General features: G+C 49.0%; 1 protein-coding gene across 2 annotated transcripts in view; it reads right to left on the reverse strand.

Moving 5' to 3' along the window:
* LOC142571468 (uncharacterized) overlaps positions 1-19,152 on the reverse strand; it is a 114,074-nt gene extending 94,922 nt beyond the window's left edge. The window contains exon 1 of one of the 2 annotated variants that reach the window (XM_075679833.1): positions 18,451-19,152. In XM_075679833.1, coding sequence (XP_075535948.1) covers positions 18,451-18,598 — 148 coding nt within the window. In that variant the 5' untranslated portion in view covers positions 18,599-19,152. The remainder of the gene's footprint in view (positions 1-18,450) is intronic. The other variant, XM_075679834.1, reaches the window with a different exon arrangement.
* Positions 19,153-19,246: the final 94 nt, after the last annotated feature.

Here is a 19,246-nt window from a genome sequence, read left to right on the forward strand (position 1 = left end):
CCCGTCTCTCTACTTCGGTCAAACCTGACCGCCAACTCTTTGCGATGTTAAAATAAACAAGTTGTTTCGTTGTTACCTGTCGACTCATGCTTTGCCGGGACCTTCGGATGCTTGCAGTTGTACCCCAGGCCGCCAGGCCAACGCTACCCTTGGGGCTTGCGACCCAGGTACAACCACGGGCGTCAGCGCCGAGTTCCCAACAGATCGTACCAGCAGTCGGATCCAAATATCTGGTTGCCAGCGGTGAGATCGCCTACGACTTCAAACAACGGTCTGCCAGCGGCGAGATCGCGACAACGGAGGCCAGCAGCAAAGAGATGCAGTTGACTGTATGCTGAGCAGCTCAACGTCGATCCGGGAGCAGTGCAACGAGCCCTGTGTGACGACTGGTTGCCTGCAGCGGAACGACTGCGCGGAATTCCTGCCTGCGAGGTTTGGTGAGTGCGGGACTTTCTTCTTCTGAGCGTTGCCAGGCTTTTTGTTAGTGTCAGAAACAGAGCTGGTAATTGTGGTTGTCGTTGCTGCCGGGTTAGTTTGCGGCAAGACAATAGTAAGCAGTAGAGAAAGCAGCATTCAGAGCAGCCATGGATTTGAAGTCGTTGCGCAAACCGAAATTGTTGGAGCTTGCAAGAGAGTTGGGTCTGGATGTCTCAGACAAACTAAGAAAACCGGAACTGATAACGGCTATTCTTGAGTTAGAGGCTGAGGATGACGAGCTGTCGGAATGCCTTGAGACTATTGAGGAGAGGTCAAAAAGACAGGAGCGCGAACTTAAAGAGCAGAAAGAAAAAGAAGAGCGCGAACACGCTTTGGAAATGAAGCGTCTCGAGGTAGAGATGGAACGCGCTCGTAATGGAAGTCAGGCACACGGTGCAGGAGAACGCGTATTGTTCAAAATGACTGACCTGATGCGGCCGTTTAAGCTTGGAGAGGACATTGGTTTGTTCCTGGTTAACTTTGAGCGAACGTGCGAGAAGCAGGGGTTCTCTCGGGAAACGTGGCCACAGCGCTTGCTCACTTTGTTACCCGGCGAGGCGGCCGACGTAGTCGCTCGCTTGGATAGAGAGGAGGCAGAGGATTTCGACACAGTGAAATCGAGTCTTCTAAAAAAGTACCGGCTGTCTGCGGAGGCGTTCCGTCGGAAGTTTCGGGAAAATGAGAAAGGCAGAAGTGAGTCATATACAGAGTTTGCGTATAGGCTTATGTCGAACATGCAGGAGTGGCTCAAAGAAGAGAAAGCGTTTGGTGACCACGATAAAGTTCTGCAGTGTTTCGGGCTAGAACAGTTTTATAGTCGGTTACCGGAGAACGTGCGATACTGGGTCTTGGATAGGCCAGACGTTTGTACGGTGGCTAAAGCCGCTGAGCTAGCCGAGGAGTTTGTGACGCGTCGGGCTCGCGGAGCTAAGGACGGTCAAAAGGGTGAATTTGGCTCGAAGTTTGAGAGGCCGAAGTTCACGCCCATGAGATTAAAGGGGGACACGCGTAGTGCGGATGCGAGCGAAAGCAGTCCGACCAAACGTAAAGAGACGGCGGCAGCCAAACGCAGAAAGCGGTTCGAGATGAGGCGAGCGCGCTTGTGTTATACGTGCCAGAAGCCGGGTCACTTTTCGGCGCAGTGTCCGGAAACAACACCAAAAGTTGTGTTTTTTTCATTAGGCAGCACTGACGAGAACATGAAGCTTCTCGAGCCTTACATGCGAGACCTCCTCGTGAACGGGAAAGAGTGCCGAGTGCTTCGCGATTCCGCAGCTACGATGGATGTAGTTCACCCATCTTACGTAGAACCCCATATGTTCACGGGCGAGTGCGCATGGATCAAGCAAGCCGTGGAAGCTCATAGCGTGTGTCTGCCGGTAGCAAAAGTGCTTATTGAAGGACCTTTCGGAGCGCTTGAGACAGAGGCGGCAGTGTCATCTATGCTGCCACCCCAGTACCCGTACCTATTTTCAAACAGGTCCGATCACCTCCTGCGCGAGAAGGGGCTTTTGTTTGGTGAAGCTAGTGTTCAGGCCTTAACCAGATCGAAGGTTCGGGAGCTCGCTGCAAAGGCGGTAGTTGCGGGGCCGAGGTTATCAAACAACGAAAAAGGGTCAGAGGCGCAGCAAGCTGATATTCAGAGCACGCCCGAACTGAATAAAATTGAGTCTGTAGCGTTGAAGGCGCCAGATACTGGAGAGGAAACGCCCGACGCGGGAAAGTTAGAAGAGCTATCTACTGATTTGCTCATCGCGCCTACGTCAGACGGACTTGATAGGTTGCTAAAAGTCAGCCGGACGGCTTTGATAGCCGAGCAAAAAAAGGATGGCAGCCTGGAAAACGTGCGCTGCAATGTCAAAGACGGTATCGCCAGGAAAACTGCGCGTTTTGTGGAAAGAGGTGGAGTCCTGTACCGGAAGTATCTAGACCGAAGAGGAGTGGAGTTCGATCAGCTGGTCGTGCCTCAATGCTATCGTCAGGATCTGTTGCGCTTGTCACATGGGGGTTCGTGGTCCGGACACCTAGGAGTTAAGAAAACTAAGGACCGTCTCTTGCAAGAGTACTATTGGCCAGGGTGTTTTCGGGACGCAGACCATTTCGTGAGGACATGTGACACTTGTCAGCGGGTGGGCAAACCAGGGGACAAATCGAGGGCGCCGTTGAAATTGGTACCTATCATTACGGAGCCTTTTAGACGGCTCGTTATTGATACAGTGGGACCTCTGCCGGTAACAGCCACGGGGTACAGACACATTTTGACTGTGATCTGCCCAGCGACAAAGTTCCCTGAAGCAGTGCCGCTTAAAGAACTCAGCTCAGTTGAGATAGTTAATGCACTACTGTCCATATTTGCGCGAGTTGGTTTTCCTGCAGAAATTCAATCAGATCAGGGCACAGTGTTTACTAGCGCTTTGACGACAACTTTTCTCGAAAGGTGTGGGGTAAAGCTGCTACACAGCTCAGTGTACCACCCACAGTCGAATTCCGTTGAGAAGCTCCACTCCGTCATGAAGCGCGTGTTGAGAGCCTTGTGTTTTGAACATCAAACTGACTGGGAGCTGTGTCTGCCTGGGGTGATGTTTGCTTTAAGGACCGCGCCGCATGCGGCTACGGGGTTTTCGCCAGCTGAACTGGTGTACGGTCGCTCGCTTCGATCTCCGCTTCGCATGCTTCGAGAATCATGGGAAGGTAGGGGCGACGACCCAGTCGTGGTGGAGTACGTGCTTAAGCTCCTCGAACGCTTAAGAAGGGCACAGGAGTTGTCAGGTGAAGCAATGACAAAGGCCCAGCAGAGGGCCAAGGTTTATTATGATCGGACAGCCAGGGCCCGTCGTTTTGAGGTTGGCGATGAGGTCATGATATTGCGCACATCGCTAAACAACAAACTAGACGTGCAGTGGGAGGGCCCAGCGCGAATTGTTCAGAAACTGTCGGACGTTAACTACGTGGTAAGTCTGCCAGGAAAGCGGAAAGCACAGCAAGTTTACCACTGTAATCTGCTCAAACCTTATAGACAAAGGGAAGCAGTGGTGTGCATGATGGTAAACGTTCCTGAAGAGCTTCCAGTCGAGCTTCCGGGACTAGGCTCAGTGACGAACAGGGAAGACACCGGTCAAGTCATTAGTGACCTTATCAGTAAAGCACCGCTGTCGCCTGAGCAGAAAACCGAACTACACCAGCTATTACAAGAGTTTCAAGGTCTGTTCTCTGAGAGGCCTGGTAGGACTTCTGTACTTACTCATGATATAGAACTTACCTCCACAGAGCCAGTACGATCCAAGGCGTATCGGGTGTCACCCCGCCAGAGCGATATTATGGAGGCTGAGGTAAAGAAAATGCTACAGCTCGGTGTTATTGAGGCAGGTGAGAGTGATTATACCTCCCCTTTGATTTTAGTTGAGGTACCGGGCAAGGAACCTCGTCCTTGCGTCGACTACCGCAGGCTTAATTCCATCACTAAGGATCAAATTTATCCGATCCCTAACATCGAGGAGCGCCTTGAGAAAGTTAGTAGCGCTCAGTTTATTTCCACCCTAGATCTTGTCAGGGGTTATTGGCAGGTTCCACTTACAGAAGAGGCTAGTAGGTATGCGGCGTTCATTTCACCAATGGGAACATTCCGTCCTAAAGTGTTGAGTTTTGGTTTGAAGAACGCGCCATACTGTTTTTCAAGTCTCATGGATAAAGTGTTGCGGGGACAGCAAGAATTCGCTTTACCGTATCTAGACGACGTAGCGATATTCTCCGCATCCTGGTCTGAGCATATGACACACTTGCGGGCAGTGCTAACCCGCCTGCGCGAAGCAGGCTTGACAGTAAAGGCTCCTAAGTGCCAGTTAGCACAGGCCGAGGTTGTCTACCTCGGTCACGTGATTGGTCAGGGTCGTCGCCGCCCCTCTGAAATAAAAGTGGCCGCTGTGCGAGACTTTCCGCAACCGCGCACAAAGACCGATATTCGGTCGTTCTTAGGTGTCGCCGGCTACTATCAGAGGTACATCCCTAGGTACTCTGATATCGCGGCTCCCCTGACGGATGCTCTAAGAAAGACAGAGCCTCAAACAGTCGTCTGGGACGAGACAAAGGAAAAAGCTTTTAGCGCCCTAAAGAGTGCCCTAACAAGCCAGCCTGTGCTACGATCGCCAGACTATACAAAAGGGTTCATTGTTCAGTGCGATGCTAGTGAGCGAGGCATGGGCGTTGTACTGTGCCAACGGGAAAATGGAGAAGTAGAACACCCCGTCCTGTATGCTAGTCGTAAGCTGACCAGTCGTGAGCAGGCGTATAGCGCCACCGAGAAAGAGTGTGCATGTCTCGTGTGGGCCGTTCAGAAATTGTCATGCTATCTAGCCGGCTCGAGGTTTATCATTGAGACAGATCACTGCCCTCTCCAATGGCTGCAGACCATCTCTCCCAAAAATGGCCGCCTCCTGCGCTGGAGCCTCGCTTTACAACAATATTCCTTTGAGGTGCGTTACAAAAAGGGGAGTCTCAACGGTAACGCCGATGGCTTAAGTCGAAGCCCCTAACGTAGGAATCAGCCTCAAAATTGTTTGTTACTGATGTTTTTCTTCCTGAGGCAGGATTTTTTTTAACATATTGCTTTTGTTTAGTGTTTCAAAGTGATGATATGCTTTCTAGTGCAATTTTTCAATTTGTGGACGCGTTCTGAGTGATGCTAGACTACTGTAAGGAACTAGGCAGTGGTATAAAAAGGGGAAAGAGCCTGGCAGGGCTTAGTGAGGGTTGTGCCGTGCTTGCTGACTGAGCGGTTGAGTTTTCAGCGTAGTTCTAACGCTTGCCGGGAACGAGAACAAAAATGTGAACTCTCCCGAAGTCACTTTGCAGTGTCCCGTGCGAACCTGAACGAGAGAACGAGGCCTTCTCTGTGCGCTGCGCTCAAGAAACGTCAAGGGACGCCCGACTTCGGTTATGAGCATCATCGAGCGACATCCCTCCGGACAGCGGATGCAGTCCCCTGTCCATCGGGATCTCCTTTCCCCGGCGGGGCGGTCTGTTGCGTTTCGCCTGCGACACGTGGTTTTGCCGGCGCGACGGCGGCGGGGCGGCGGACATTTTGGCCCGATCGTCGTCACCGCAACACTCATCGCCAGGTGTTTCCAGGCGCGTCTGCGGCGATGCGACCGCCTAGGGATTTCGTTCCAGTCATTGTGCCCGAAACAGGCGATGCCAAAGCAGGGATCTCGTTCCAGTCATTGTGCCCGAAACAGGCGATGCCAAAGCAGGGACCATCTTCTCGTTACAGTCATTGTGTCCGACCGGCAGCGCCACGACAGTGTGCTGCGCAGCGCCACGACCAGGTGCTACGAGATCGTGCGCAGCGCCACGACATGGTGCTACGGCGTCGCTACGACAGTGTGCGTCACCATTAGCCCATTGTACATTCACGTGCTCGTCTTTTGAGGGGTTCCTTCTTGCCCTCAACTGCGAGAGTATAAAAACAGCTGCCCCCGGACGCCAGAAGAGGGCTCCGATTTCTTCCGTTGAGTGAAGTGCTCTCCCGTCTCTCTACTTCGGTCAAACCTGACCGCCAACTCTTTGCGATGTTAAAATAAACAAGTTGTTTCGTTGTTACCTGTCGACTCATGCTTTGCCGGGACCTTCGGATGCTTGCAGTTGTACCCCAGGCCGCCAGGCCAACGCTACCCTTGGGGCTTGCGACCCAGGTACAACCACGGGCGTCAGCGCCGAGTTCCCAACAGATCGTACCAGCAGTCAGATCCAAACACCCGCCATACGGCGCTGACGCACGGAAATGTCACCGCTCGCGCACGCCAGTTAAAGATTTGGGCGCCTATACGTCCTTGATTCAACAAGAACGGGCTGGGGTGCGTTTGACAGGCATTCTCAGATCATGAACAGCAGGTTGCCATCATCCCTCAAGAGAAAAGTGTATAACAGATCTGTCCTACCAGTACTCACGTAGGGGGCAGAAACCTGGAGGCTTACGAAAAGGGTTATACTTAAATTGAGGACGACGCAACGGGCTATGGAAAGAAGAATTATAGGTGTAACGTTAAGGGATAAGAAAAGAGCAGATTGGGTGAGGGAAGAAACGCGAGTTAATGACATCTTAGTTGAAATCAAGAAAAATAAATAGGCATGGGCAGGACATGTAATGAGGAGGGAAGATGGCCGATGGTCGTTAAGGGTTACGGACTGGATTCCAAGGGAAGGGAAGCGTAGCAGGGGGCGGCAGAAAGTTAGGTGGGCGGATGAGATTAAGTTTGCAGGAGATTAAGTTTGCAGGGACAACATGGCCACAATTAGTACATGACCGGGGTAGTTGGAGAAGTGTGGGAGAGGCCTTTGCTCTGCAGTGGGCGTGCATGGATGGATGGATGGATGGCGGCTATACCCTTTGTAACGGGCGGCGGCTGGCGCCACCTAGCCTTTTGCTCCCCCTCCTATTTTTTTCTTCTTTCTTTATAACCAGGCTGATGATGATGATGACGATGACGTCCTTGATTTGATACTGCTTTCTCGCATTCGGGCCGTTTCGGCACAGGAAACGTTCTCAAGGCTTGCTAGACTGAGCCTCTAGTTCCTTTACAATGGTACGCAGACTTCCTTTACCGATAAACAATTAAACGTACCAGGGGGCACTAAAGTGAAACACTAAATCAGTTTAGACCGACATTCTTCGAAAAATTTATCTTTAGTAACTTTGCTACAATGGGTCGATTATTAGAAAAGGAATGTCACGGTTTCGTTTTTTTATATATAATTTAACGCTGAAACCTCAGCGCTGGTACGCCAGAGTGACATCACGGATTTCAAAGTACTTGTTTCGTATCTTGGCCGTTAAGGCTATGTAAACAGTTTTGAAACTTGTCAAGTTCATTATTTAGATATTTTAGAACAGAATGCAGTCCATCGTTACCGATCCCTCTTAAAAGGACAGACAATCGCTCAGAACATGAATCGAGATAACCGGGCTGACGGAATGATTCCCTATCGTAGTGGCTAAGCCGAGCGATGCTTTTCTCATTAAACGCGGATTTATATTTTTAAGTAATCGCTATTAGTCGCGAAAAATTACTTTTGGCACCTCACGCGGCAAAAAAAAAAAAATAATAATGAAGCTGCATAAGAGGCACTGTACGCAGTTCCTGGTCTCTCTATTGGCATTGAAATGCAGTATACTTTTCATGATTATAAGTTTTTCCTGACTTACAATGTGCATATAAGCCTTCGTTTTCGATTAATTGGCTTGGCTATTCTACCGACAGAGCCGACAACCGGAGCCAGCCAGTCATGATGTAGGCGTGTATTTGGGGAAAAACGCGGTACAAATATAAGAAATGTCTGTACAACAACGCGAACTTACTGCACCAGCTATTTATTTTCAAAAGTGGTTGAAAAGGTCAAAATATAAGTGGTTAACCACAGTTACACTCACTCCTGTGAAAGCAGAACAATGGGCGACTCTGACAATTTGCGTGGCGGGCTATCGACATCGTTCTCACTTCACCGCGTTGCCGAGACTCTTACTTTTTTTTATAGTTGTTCAGATCGAAAAATTCTGCTTACTAAATATCCACGCGCTTTTGGAAGTAGCCGCTACAGATGTAAACACCACCGAGGGTGAGCTTTGCGTTGCGCCATAAAAACTAGGTCCTTAAAAACCGGCTGTCAGTTCCTTTAAAAAAGTTGCACCCTTTGGTGCGTAAATTTATCCGACAACGATAATCGTCCTTGCTGGCGCTTCCTTTTTTGAAAACGCTGCGCTCTCTACTTTCGAGAATGCTGCGTCATGCTGACAACGCGCATGCCGCTCGTGACTTGGAAGCACCGGGCTCGCAGCGTTAAAGAAAGGAAATGCGGGCATGACAGGTGACGATTATCGTTGTGGGGCAAGATCGGGCTTCAAAGGCTGTAAATCTTTTCAACAGTGATAAGAATTCAACTAGACCCGGGCAGACGCCGACAACATCCACGGCGGCGGCGTGGCCCACCAGCCCCTCGCTTACCAAGCCTCTTCCCACGGCAATAGCGGCTTTTAATTTACAAACGCAACTCAAAACACTTTTATCTCTAGCGACCTTCTAAAACCATACATCCTGCCACCGTCTCGCCAACGCTCAATGTCTGTGCACCATGACAGAAAAATGAGACAGGACCGGTGCATGGCGATTAGCCGAAGCGCGATGCCAGCAATCACCATGCACGGGTGATCTATGCCTAAACCTCCAGAGCAATGTATCGGTAACGTTGCATTGGCAGCGAAGGCGTAACTACGCTAAATGGCTCCGCCACACGATGACAAGTTACGCGCTCGTAACTCACTCTAATGCGGGTGGGAGGCAGCGCAGGGCTAAGGACACTTCCACGAAGATGGGGCCAGCGACTTTGGGGAACATAATTTTGTCATTCTCGACTTGCACAGCTTCCAAATTGACTATGAATCAACACAAACGAATCAACCTTGTCAGCAGCGGTGTCGACAGTCTTTAGACGCGGAAAGCGAGGATCTGACGAGTTATCCGCGCTCTGAGGTGGGAGCCCGCTTTGAGGACAGCTGTCTTCCATATTTTTTTTTGCGGACAAGACAGCCTAAATAAAAGCTGCGCCAGCTATGCACGTTAGTTTTACGTACAGCCGCATTACCTCAGTGAATGCACTTTGCCTAGGCGGCAGCTGCGATGAGCCCGTACGTGCCCAGCGTTTTCATTCATGCTGCCCCAGCAGCGTCAGCAGAAGAATTTCGTGCGCAGTGTGACATGAACGAACAGCCCACCGACGACGTCCGTATACGATGCGAACAGGGTGCGAACAGTCAAATAGCAAACAGCTTTGGCTAAATCTACGCAGTTTTATTGGATGGCTGGAAATTAATTATCAGAAGTTACACTACGCGTTCGCTTAGGAACTGGAGTCTGCGTAATCGGGGCTCTCCTGCAGCCTACGGAGTTTTAGCGTGTCCGGTATTCCGGATGAGCGTGAGCGTAAAAACGTGAGCGGCCGGAGTGGTGACGCCATCTGGCGGCGCAGAGCTCAACCAGGCAGATACAACTATTATTGCAGTGACTGAGTATATTCTACTTCACTGCTGGTTCAAATGTTCGGCAACGCTGCAATCGTGAACGATGCTGTCGAACATTTGCACCAGCAGGGAAGCATTGGGGGCGAGGAGTTACGGAGTCGCCATCTGTCGGAAGCGCCTCCCTTGCGTAGTATGAAGGATCACAGGGCACGCTCTTCATGGGTTTGGCTGTCGGCGCTCAATAAAAACACCAGGCGGGAGCCCTCCTGACATTTCTGTAAGTTCTCTCGAAACGACGGAAGTTTTCGACCGTCAAGATAGTAATCTTCGGCAAACAGAAAGCACAGAATAGTTTACAGACGCTACCTTTTTACCGAATACGTACCGTGAACGCCACTGCGTGCGGTCGCCGCGATGGAGTTTCCTGAACCGGCTTCTTACGTGAAAGGTAGACAAACGCTGAGAGCAAACTATGTGAAATATGTTCTTATAGTGGGCTGTTTGCATAATAAAATGCAGCATAACCGAATGAAGCCTCAATGCAGCGATCGCATGGGCTCGCAGCGACCGACTGCGCGCCTGCATGCATGTCCGCGCACAAAGTTTTGCTTTCGCTGTGAGCGCGTTTTCGCACCGTGCTGTGAGCTTCAGGCCGCAGCATATAAGCATTTGACAGTACACTAGCAACCATTGTTGCGTGGGCGCTATCAGAGCAGTTCAAACATAATTTCGCTAGAGAGACTTCGACGCCTTCGGCGACTGTGATGTGCCGTCGCGACGATTCAATCTTTCTTTCTTCTATATTTTTGGACGTTTCAATATTATTTCTCAAGTTGCGGCGCACTGTAAGTTTATCGGTCTTCTCAGCGTGCAATTTCTCGCTTCTTCTTTGTCGTAATCCTGTGCATTAATTCATAACACAAACATGATCACATGACATGCCTTTTTTTTTTAATGTTTCTTACCGCTCCCTTTCCATTCCAGTGAACTTGCCAGCCTTAAAAGGCTGGATCCCGATATGAAATTTCCTATTCTGCGTGGAATTCCACGCCCTCATACATGCCTGATACACAGACTGCGATTAGGCGTCGCCTTCACGCGCAAATATTTGCACATTATTGGACGGACAGACTCCCCGGACTGTTCAGTGTGTGGCGCTGTAGAGACTATAGACCATGTGCTCGTGGTGTGCCCTGAGTATGCGCGAGAAAGACTGACAATGGCAGATACCTTGAGACATTTACACAACGGACCACTGTCGGAGGACCTCTTGCTAGGCGCATGGCCACAGAGTTGGCAGACGACAGAGACAATGCATGCTCTTTCACGTTTCCTAGGTGACACGGGCCTGGACTCACGCCTGTGATAACAGTTGTGTAATGTGTCCTTCACCTCATTCTTCCTATTATCACCCCCCAATGTGACCCTTTTTCTTCCCCTCTTCCCCTTCCCTTACGTAGAGTAGCAGGCCAGATGCTTCATTATCCGGCCAACCTCTCTACATTTTCCAGTCATTAAAATACTTCTTGCCAATATATAGCATCGACAAGTTCATAGACCAAACCGTCATCATGAGCCGGGCAGCGGGCGCGGGCGAACGTCTCAGTGCGCGTTTTCTGCTACTCACCGAACGTCGCAGACCCGGCGCCGCAGCAGAAATCTTCTTCGCGTCTGTGCTTGCTGCATACCCGAGTTGTAGCCGATGGCTGTTTGCCGGTTCTAAGTTTCGCGCGCCAAGCTTCAGGCAGCTTCTTGCCCTGCGGCTACGTGTGAATAAGGCTGACAACGGACTCCGTTGCGTACGTCCGGCACTGCGGCACCGAGCAATAGCCTACCATGCTGCACGCCTCCAAAGGCAGCCACTAGATATTATAGTACTTTCAAATGTTGTCAAGCGGACAACCAAGGCGGGAAAGTCTTACCACTTAATCATAACCGCAGCGCAGGTGGGACTTATAACTTTCGTTTTCAGCTCGCTTCGGCGCTTCCGAAGCAGCCGACGCGGTCGCTGTGTCCACGTGATCCCTCATGCCGCGTCACGTCGACAGTAGTGCCAGCTTTCCCATTGGTGGAGCTCGCCCCCAATACGTGGCTCTGTGTCTGGTTGAGTTTTGCGTCACCAGGTAGCGCCACTACACCAGCAGCTCAAGAAAACTGGGAAGAATTTGACACGACTGGATCCGTTACAGGCATAGGTAGCGACACAAGGTAGATAGAGGAGTTCTGACGGGGGAAAAAAGACTATGTAGATGTATACATAAACGGTAGAATGGAAAAGAAAAAGGAAACATGTTCTGTATACCTGACTAAATCAAGCAGCCTAGGAGACTATAGGAGACTATTGTCGCCACCCCGTTTCAGAGCGCATGCCAATAAATCATCTCACGTTTACGCCGCCTCGCAACCGGCAAGCCGCCCACGGACCCGAAATAGCGGACCCGCTAAAACTCTCCGGATCAGTCCTCGCCTGCATCGGTATGTCCCTCGAAACTCTAATGAGTCTTGCTAACCCTTATATACGAACAGAAACGAATATTCTACAATTTCGAATATTTACACACCCCTAAAGTAAGTTCAAAGGAAATATGCAGCTCCAACGCACATGGTGGAATCTGTGTGAAGCAATCGAAGCGTTAGTGAAGCGGTTAATTAAACGGTATACAACCAAATGCGGTGCGTACAATTGCGTTCATTTTCGTCCTATGCAACGTGTAACCACATTTAACGGTATTGTTTATGCAGTACACTATTCACAAGCTATGACGAAACACCAAATCAGGCGGATGTATACTGAGACGCCGACGCAGCGATGTCACGAGAACGAAGCCGACGTGTGATGCATGTCGAGGGAAGAATAATGGTGAGATACAAAGCGCGACATATATGCAAAATGGAGAGGATTTACACTCTGTCACAGTGGCACAAGGATGGCGTAGCCCAAATATAATAATTTTTACGAAAATAAAGGAAACCGTTTAATACCATCCAATATTCCATTAGGAGGCCTGTGTTTTGGAGATGCTTATGAACTGACAGAATATGCACAGGCTTTATGCTGTGGTAAACTGTATCATTACGCAGAAAACAAGTGCGCTTACTGGCACTATTTTGAGCGTAAATTCCGCGCTATATAGCTTTTCTTACTCGGCGGCACAGCGCAGAAGTACGTGAAATCCGGAAAAGAAGGCAAGGAGCGCGCCGCTTTAAAATCATCAGAGGCACTGCACTAGCGGAACCCACTGTGTAGGCAGATGGTGTCCACGCTGTCTCTGTTCACTATGCGACTCCCCGATAGCGATGCCAACTTCTTTGAAGCATGCTATACACAGTGCTTTCTTTTTTTTCTTTTTTTTTTGCCGCACCAACTTTTTGAAAGTTGCTTGTGGCAGGGTAGCGTAAGTCTAACTTTTGATTTAAATTACTCAATGAGGGGGTCATTCCTTCTATGGGAAATCAAAATGCTTAGTCTTAGAATAATTAAAATGCGTTAATTACCTCTTAATTACATTACGGCGCACATAATTCAATCAACGAATTGTAGCTATTGACTTTGCAAGGCTTATCCCGTTGTAATGAATTTCCAGAATGACACTATCATCAAGATAATCAGAATGGCGCCATCAAACTCAGCATTAGAATGCACTGTTGTTCCATTTACTTTTTTTAGGGAAGCGCTGTTTCATGCACCGAAGCACAAAAGTAACTGGAACGTCAATGCATACCGTAGGACACTCTGAATTCGTTCCAGGTGGATATGCCTTGCAAATTCACTAGCTACAATTCGTATATTTAAATACGTGGCGTAAAGTAATTAATCCAAGTTAATTAGCGCAATTATGTTCACTGTTTCATTAGACATTTTGATTTCTCGTAAAAGTGATGGCCGCCTCATCGAATAATTTGTATCCAAGTTTAAAAATGAAAGGCACTCCGGACGCGAGTTGAACCGAATGCATAATGTTGGCACTGGCCTAGAGTTACTCAGGCCATTCCTTATTTTCCCCTTAACGGACGCATCGTCATCATCATCATCACCACCACAATTATCATCATCCTATTTTGATGAAAAACTTTATTTATCCCTCTTTAAAGGGAAGGGGGCAATGGAATAGAGGGTGGGGGGAGGAACTACTTGAAGTAGGCCTCCTTTATCCTCTCAGCCCACTCCAGGATGGCCTCCTGAAGATCGGGCCTGGAGCTGCGCAAGGCAGCCTCCCACTGCTCCTCACTAGATATTAATTGCTTGAGGAAAGGGGGAAGGGGGTGCTTAGGGCACCCCCACATGATATGGTTTAAGTCTGCTCTGGGAGATACACAGAATTTACAAGAGGGAGAAAGGTAAATGGCGGGATGAATGCGGTGGAGGAGGTAAGGGGACGGAAAGGTGCGAGTCTGCAGCTGTCGCCACAGAACTTCACACCTACGCGGGGATTTGCCCATGAGTGGCGGAAAGGTTAAGCGGTCTAATCGGTAGTGTGTGCAGATTTCGTGGTAAGTAATAAGTCGATCCCGCGCTGTAATTTTATGTCCACTGCAGAACGACGGTGTCTCCCTGCGATCTCCAATAACCCCTGTTCTGCGCCAACTGATTCAAACTAGCACCCGCAAATTTCCTAATTTCGTCGCACCACCTAGTCTTCTGCCGTCCTCTACTGCGCTTCCCTTCTCTTAGTTACGTTTACTTAATCAACTTTTTAAGTATTGGCTGCAGACCCCAAGTGTGATACGCAAAGTTGTAGAGCACCTTGAGTAATCCCTCAATAAATTGTTTCCAACATGATATATCTCATGTGGTCCTTTTTTTCCGGCGTTCCAAAGAAAGCCCGCGAAATATGAAAAAAAGAAAAAAAAAATACCACGTGACAGAGCACTTGCGGACTGTTATTGTGCTGCTCCCAAGCGTGCGATGGATGAACAAGGTCGGCTGCAGCGAGACTGGCCCGCGACATGGCGTTGTGCCTGGTGTAGGTATCTGGGCATGCGGCTCTTATCGCATGACGGTGCAAAGGCCCCCGTCGCTGGCCAGTCTCGCTGCAGCCGACCTTGTTCATCCATCGCACGCTTGGGAGCAGCACAATAACAGTGCGCAAGCGCCCCGTCACGTGGTATAAGGCGAAAGCCTTTCTAGGCTCATGGTGAAGCTTGTGTCAGCAGACACCGCCGGAGTGCCCGCCGAAGCGTAATCACGCCATATGAAGACAGATTAAAGAATGAAAAATGATTTATAGTGACAGTTAGTGAACGATAACGTTATAATAGAGATTGGTAGATGTTAATAACGACTAGTAATGACTACCGACTACTAATGACTCCGAAATGACCAATATGCCTAACGACGGCTTGTAATGACCACAATTGATTAGAAATTACTATAAATGTCTAGTAATGATTACGAAACGACCAATATGTCTACGACGGCTTGTAACGACTACAATTCATTAGGAATGACCAAAAATGCTTAGTAATGACTAATAATGATTATGATATGACCAATATGTCTAACGACGACTTGTAATTACCACAATTGATTACAAATGACTAAAAATACTCAGTAGTGACCAGTAATGGCTAATAACAATGAATAATAATAAGAAGAAGGAAACAAATAGATAAAGAGAAATGAGTGAATAGAAAGAGACGAATGGTAAGAGGAGGAAGAGTAGGCTTTCGCCGTTCACCTCTTAAGAGAGATCTTAAGAGACTAATCTTTCTTTTCCATATTTCGCGGGCTTTCTTGGAAACGCGGAAAAAAGGACCACGTGAGACATACCGTGTTGGAAAAAATTTATTGAGAGGTTCCAACATTATGCATTCGGCTCAACTCGCGTCGGGAGTGCATTCCAGTTTTAAAGCTTGGGTTCCAGTGTGTGTGTGTGTGTGTGTGTGTGTGTGTGTGTGTGTGTGTGTGTGTGTGCGTGTGCGTGTGTGTGTGTGTGTGTGTGTGTGTGTGTGTGTGTGAATGAAGAACCCTCACGAAGATCCTCACGGTCCACCGATCGATACTGTTGAAATTAAATACTTGTTGTTTACCTTGTAGCACCACTCAATATATATATATATATATATATATATATATATATATATATATATATATGCGCCCTGTATGTAAGCGTGCCTGCCAATCTGTCAATTTAACATTCGTAAAATCCCTTTGACACGACACCCAGATGGAGGAGGGGAGGGGGCTCATCCTGAACACATTTTTTTTCCGAACTACCACACACACTTGATTAGAGATGGATTTGGACGCAGTACGTAAGCAGCAATAAACTTGCCACAGCAAATAGTGACAAGAAACACACTGCTTGTATATAACTGACTTTTTCAGAGACAGCTTTAGGAACTTGTCTGTATAGCCTTGTTCGCAGACATTATTCATCGTCTCATCAGACTTCCATTGGAAGGTTCGGGGACCAGCGAGCGAGACCTCTTTCGCGGACAGAATTTGATTTTGCATAGTTTAACATTCGTAAAACGAACCACAATTCGTAAACTTTACGGAAAATTCGGGAGACTTGGAAGGTATATGTATTTCGTTACAACAGTCATTCCCTCCTGTTCTGGTTTCTGTCCCTTCGTGTGGTAGATCCTAATACTGGAGGCGGCTCAAAATAAGTTGTCCTTGGGCAACGTAATATTTGAGGGAGCCATTGTACAGCAACTAGAACAAGCACAAAGAACAGAAGACCCGGTACCTAGGGCGCTACGTTATATTGTACGTCTCCTGGTGGTTTCGGAAAGGACTGTAATAAATCGATTGTGTGTGTAGCGTTTGTGGTGTTTGTTTTACTTACGCTACAATGGCTTCCTCAATTAGCGAGGGCGCAGCTTCACGCAAGCCAATGGCGAACGGCAATAAGAATGGATAAATTGAGAATGGCGCCATCACAAAGCACAGCGCCCAAACAACTTTTTAGTTCGCCGGGCGGACCATACATAAACTATAAAGCTGCAAACGTGGTGCAGAACATGCGCTGACATGCTTGCTTGAACGTCGTGATGATGACGATGATATAGCGGACTGGTATGGATCTCAAACTCTGGCATATAATACGCTATTATGTCTAAAAACAGCGTCTAGCGCCAGAGTCATTAAATACAGCAGTTGCACTCCGTTTGATCCTCGCGCGCGGCATCGGTTTCACGCTGCCCAGCTACATCGCACCGTTCGGTGCCACGAGTGAATGTGTAAGGCACGCTATTGCTCTGGCAAGAAGGTGGCCAGCTTCGACAGGGTTCTACAGAGACGCTGCCTACATGTGGGAGCTATGGTCCACGTTTGTGCAGCCGGGGCTACAAGAAGCCGTAAATTATCTGTGGCAGACCGGGTGCTCGAAACCCCTGAGGCATTTGTTAAAAAATTAAATTAGGGGGTTTTACGTGCCAAAACCACTTTCTGATTCATTATGAGGCACGCCGTAGTGGATGACTCCGGAAATTTCGACCACCTAGGGTTTCTCGGCTTACAGGAAACAATGTCCTCATCGTTCTGCTTGTGTCCCGTGTTTGCACGCCTGCCCTTTCAGCACCGCGGATCCCTACCGATCTGCTCGGAAATAGCGCTACGCCGGTCTAGGAGTTACGAAAGACTACGTGCAGCCTGCCCTCAGTGCCGTTTTAGCGGTATTGTCCGGTCACGACACCGTTCTCCCATGCAGCTACAGTTAGTCGGAGCGTTTGACCAGGCTGACTCTCTAGGCCGGCTATATTCAGCAGTTTATCAGCAAAATCGAGAAGACGCTCATGCTCGCACTGGCGCAACGCATTACAGTTGGGAAAACGGTCGACTGTGCAAGCTCGCCCGCAGAGCCATAGTACCGGAACTTCAAGATTGCTTGCCGTTGCTGCTGCACAAGCCAAACGGCAGCGTGGCGGAGAACGTCGCCGATACCACGAGTGGCGAGTCTTTGCGGAAGCTAATCCGCGGTTTGTTGAGAAAGACACGTGGCGCATTGTTTGCCAACGTGCTTAGCCCCATGGAAGCCGACCAGCAGCTGACAAACGGTCGGGTGCTCTACCACCGGCAAACCACAGCCCCTAATCTCCGAGGGAACTATGAGTATCCTTATTCTACAATCTAAATGTACTAAATGGCGCTTTGTCGGCACGGTAAAATTGGACATCAATGATAGAGGTGTTTCCGAAACCTCCCCTCTGCGATCATCCAGCGTTGCTACACTCGAGCTGGGCGATTTCAATATGACGCAGACTTCACTATGTCGGCGAAGTGCAGCTATAGGTAATGTGGCGTTGGACCTCACAAGCTGCACCCCTGCAAGGTGCAATAGGCCCACCGATCAGACGACGTAATAGGATCGCTAACGTCGGATGCTGCGTGAGATAACACAGATCAAGTTACGACACCTTTGTCATAGGGCGTTACATGAGCAAGTAACGCGAAATTTATATAGCGCGAAGTCTATGCAAAACGGAACAACAAAGTACGTACAGTCACCACGGTAAGCTCACAACGATGCTAACGCAAGGAACGTTAAAATACGCCATAAAATATTTCGTGGCAGTGCAATGAGTTGCTGGAAATAAACTGCGCTGGTATTCACAACGAATTAATCAGAAGGGACGGCCACTCATTCTCCGCGCTTCTTCGCTGCAGACATCCAGCTGTTCATGCAACCCAATCCCGTTTCGCCGAAGATGCAGCGACGATAAGTCAGAACCACGGGCATGCAATATATTCAGCGCCGCTTCTACAAAACGTTTGCACTGCTTCCAACATAACCATTCATACCCAAATAAAAAAATAACAATCTTAATCTTTCAACAGTCCCGTATTTACCCACGCGTTAATTTAATTCGATTTGAAACTGCAATGCACATCCGTTCGCTGAGAAACACCGGCCAGTGAGAGTTCTTCGATGTTGGCTCCGCGAAAAATGATCAACGAACGCTCTTTCTAAAACACCCAGTAGACATGCAACATGATGCAGAAAAACACGAAAACTTACATTTCTTCAGAACTTTCGTCCAGATGTCCACAATCTTTCTGTGATGCGCTCGGTGATGGATGATCCATAGCGAAAGCGTCTGCACACTGTCCTGCGTATTGGTGACAGAGGTCAACTTCTTCACAAGGTTCGACTCATTTATCGACATGATGCTTGCTGTACTCTACTGATCTTCGGTTCTCGTAGTTGCGGAGAGGAACGGTATCAAGGCATCACAACACTCTGCAGATTCACGGTGCGAAGCAATGTTCTGAGCAAGTCGCACCTCGGAAGCGGGAAGTGCGCCACTGTTACAAGCACAGCCGTCTCAACGAAGGCGCGACGGTAGGTGGGTGACACTTTGTACCAGAAACTTTTCGCTTCTTCGTTGTCGTCTCGTTCGTGGGCTGCTACGACGATATTTTCAAGTGAGCCGTGCACGGACCACTTAGCGTCTGCTAAGCCTAAGCGCAATCGCGGGGCTGCGAGGCCCCAGCGCTACTCGAACATCGTACGTTAGGAGCGGTGGGCTCTAGGCTCTGTCTGCAGCGTCACTAGACCGGCAGATGGTCCGCGCTGTTTAAATCAGAGTTGCTCGGCAAAATTTCGTTTCACTCTGCGCACAAACCGTAGGTAAACAAAATGTTTGAGCTTGTTGTCGCGCTTCCAATTCCCGACGAAAACATTACCACCATTTTGAAACTGGCAACTGAGCTCGAATGCACCCGTATGGTGGCGCATCGGCAGCATCGGTTTGGCTTGGTTTGGCCCGAAATTACAAATACTGGGTTGCGAGCGCAGAACAGCTGTAACTTAG

This window comes from Dermacentor variabilis, chromosome 2 (genome assembly GCF_050947875.1).
Source record: "Dermacentor variabilis isolate Ectoservices chromosome 2, ASM5094787v1, whole genome shotgun sequence".
Lineage (NCBI taxonomy): Eukaryota > Metazoa > Arthropoda > Arachnida > Ixodida > Ixodidae > Dermacentor > Dermacentor variabilis.